Source organism: Octodon degus, unplaced genomic scaffold (genome assembly GCF_000260255.1).
Source record: "Octodon degus isolate 3935 unplaced genomic scaffold, OctDeg1.0 scaffold00015, whole genome shotgun sequence".
Taxonomy (NCBI): Eukaryota; Metazoa; Chordata; class Mammalia; order Rodentia; family Octodontidae; genus Octodon; species Octodon degus.
Genome location: NW_004524591.1, coordinates 22,919,560 through 22,922,492, shown reverse-complemented (window position 1 = coordinate 22,922,492; position 2,933 = coordinate 22,919,560). Strand labels below are relative to the sequence as shown.

The following is a 2,933-nucleotide window of genomic DNA, read 5'->3' as shown; positions in this document are numbered from 1 at the left end:
AAAGAAACAAGGAATACAAGCTAAATATCCCTAATCTGAAAATCGGATGCTCTAAAATCCAAAACTTTTTGAGCCTCTACCTGATACCACAAATAAAAAATTTCACACTTTGAACCCTAGTTTCACATACAGAATTATTCAAACTATTATATAAAATTTTCTTCAGGCTATGCATGTAAGTTACATATGAAAGTATATCACTTCTGTTTAGATTTGGGTCCCATCCTTCATGATATCTCATTATGTATGTGCAAACATTTCCAAGTCCAAACCACTTCTGTTCCCAGGCATTTCAGATAAGGAATCTTTACCCTGTATTTAGTTCACATCCCAAAAGTCAATGCAATTTTTGCAGTGAGACACAAGAAGTGACAAGAAATAAGGCAAATAACATTAATAGCAAATTTGAATATAAAATCAATAAGACAAATGAAAATGAAGGTGAAATTTGTTTCCCAGGAAACTCATTTTATTAATCACCCACTAGGTTTTAGGTAAATGAGAATCCAGGATGGTAGATCTTGCTTTGTAGTTCAGTCTAGCCTTGAACTTGTGATTCTCTTGCCTCAGTCTGTTACGTGCTAAGAACAGAGGTAAGCACCACCATACCTGGCTTTTGCAAACCTATTGCTATCCCCAAGACTTTAATTATTATAATGCCTGTCTACTTTTATCATCTATTCAATCTATCTACTTAATTACACTGTTCAGAGGAGCACAAACAAGTGGGCCAACAGCACTTACAGATCTAAATATCATATGCAGGGGCATGGCAATGTTAAGATTCAGGGCATAGTTGTTCACCACGCTGACTGTAAAGAACATGGTTACCATCACAGCATAGTACCTGAAACAGAAAGAGATTAGTAAGTCACACAGAATCAATTTTATTCAAAAAAAAAAAAAAAAGAAACATAAACATAAACATTTTTGGTTTAAAAAATTGCTCATTTCCTCTACATTAAAATCCTGCATCACTACTCTTATCACATGAATATTGTGTACATATAAGAGTACTTCATAAAGCCAAACAGGAGAAGTATTAGAATTATAGAAGATGCTCAAAGAAACACTATTTTAACGTTTTTAAAGTATACACAGCAACTTAAAACTATGTGTTAAGAATAACCATAGAAGGCCGGGGATATAGCTCAGAAGCGCAGCACCTGCCAGGCCAGTGTGATGTCCTGAGTTTGAGTCCTGGTACCAAAAACAAATAACCAATCGGAGCCATTCCTATATAACCATAGAGTATTTTTAAATGAATGAATAAATCTCACTGTATTAGTTCTTTGTATATAATTTTATGGACCTCTGAAGAAAATGGCCAATTCTCCTAAATATCTCCTCTATACACTCGTTTATACTTCTGGTTTTCACTGGTTCTAAAGTAATGATTTGCTAAGTCAAAGCTTACTTCCAGCCTAAAGCTGTTAAAATTATCCCACATTCTGAACCAATGGCTTCCAAGTTAATGAGGCCATCATCTGACTTACATAAAATTGTTTTTTTAAAAAAGGGTCCTGGGCTGGCCAGATAGCTCAGCAGACTAAAGTGCCTGCTTAGGCACAGTGCAGCAGCCGGGGTTCGACCCCCAGTGTGCCATGCCGGCCCCAGCCTCGGGGTGCTTTGAGACAGCGATTGAGACTGGGCATGGTGGTGTATGTCTGTAATCCCAGCATTTGGGAGGCTGAAAACAGGAGAATCACTACCAGTCCAATCTACGTAGTGAGACACTGTAAACCCTGTACTAAATACATTTTTTTAAAAAAAGGTCCATGTTATTTGAGAGTTTATTGATCCTAAAATGATAATAAAAGCTAAAAGAAATTTCAGCAAACATAATAACTTTGAAGATAAAGGGATATATGCAAACAGAAATGTTGAGCAAATAAATGAATTTGTCTAGGAAACACAAGATGCTTTTCATACCTATTAGTTTAAATCATTTTGCCATGATTTAATATCAGCAATTTTATGGTTCAACTTAATACATTCAATTAAAAAATTTTCAAAATAACTAGAATTTGCCTGAAGAATGCAGGGCAAATGTAAATAAATGGTTCCATGTTTTCTAAGAAATGTATTACTATCCATTTTCCTCTTCTTCACATTTGAACAACATGACAAGACTGAATCCTAAGTTATCTTCCCCGACCAGAGCCTATCCTGTCTTGTGGTTAAATGTGAGCTACACACCACAAAAGTCCAGAAAGCCAAGGCTGTGTTAAAAGTCTAGAAACCTTGAGAAGCTTGACAGCAAACAGAGCATAGTATCTCATATATGCAAAATCACTAGCAACTGCTTCTTTACAACTCCTAAGTAGTATCTATAGTGACTTTGCAAGGCTTCTTGCCAAGTTTTTGGTCTTGTCTTGAAGAGATGCTACTGGGAGATAAAAAGAGTTCATCCAGGTCTTCCAGGATAATTAATTCAACTACTCCACATGGTTGCCTACAAAACACTACCTAGAAAGTAATTATGGACATGAATGACATGAAAAGTCTTAATTATGGCTTCAGATACAGACAAAATAGAGCCAACATAAATTGGACACACACAAGACAAGGCTTTTAGGGCAAGATCATGGGGAGTCTTAAGAGCAGGATGGGAGATCTGGGGTTCATTCTGAATATCATGTGAGTATAGCATGTTAAACAGAACAAGTTGAAAGGTGTAAGCGGTAACAGGCAGCAGCTAGGATATTACTATAAAAGTTATGGTGCTACAGAATATGTTCCTGATCCATGCCAGTGGTTGAGGGAATTGGATGAGATAGTGGGTAGAGGCAGAATGACAGCAGAAGTTAGACGCTACTGGACCTCTTTTTTTTTTTTTTTTAACTTTTATTTTTTGCCATAATTTTATTGATAAACAAATAGCAATGAGACAGTTTCAAACCAAATTGGTAGGTCAGTTTCAATAATTAACA

At 36.0% G+C, this 2,933-nt stretch overlaps 1 protein-coding gene across 1 annotated transcript in view; it reads right to left on the bottom strand.

Moving 5' to 3' along the window:
• Window positions 1-2,933, bottom strand: part of Slc35b4 (solute carrier family 35 member B4) — a 27,115-nt gene that overhangs the window by 15,525 nt on the left and 8,657 nt on the right. Inside the window, exon 3 of the mRNA XM_004626538.2 lies at window positions 745-847. Within this exon, the coding sequence (XP_004626595.1) occupies window positions 745-847 (103 nt within the window). The remainder of the gene's footprint in view (window positions 1-744; window positions 848-2,933) is intronic.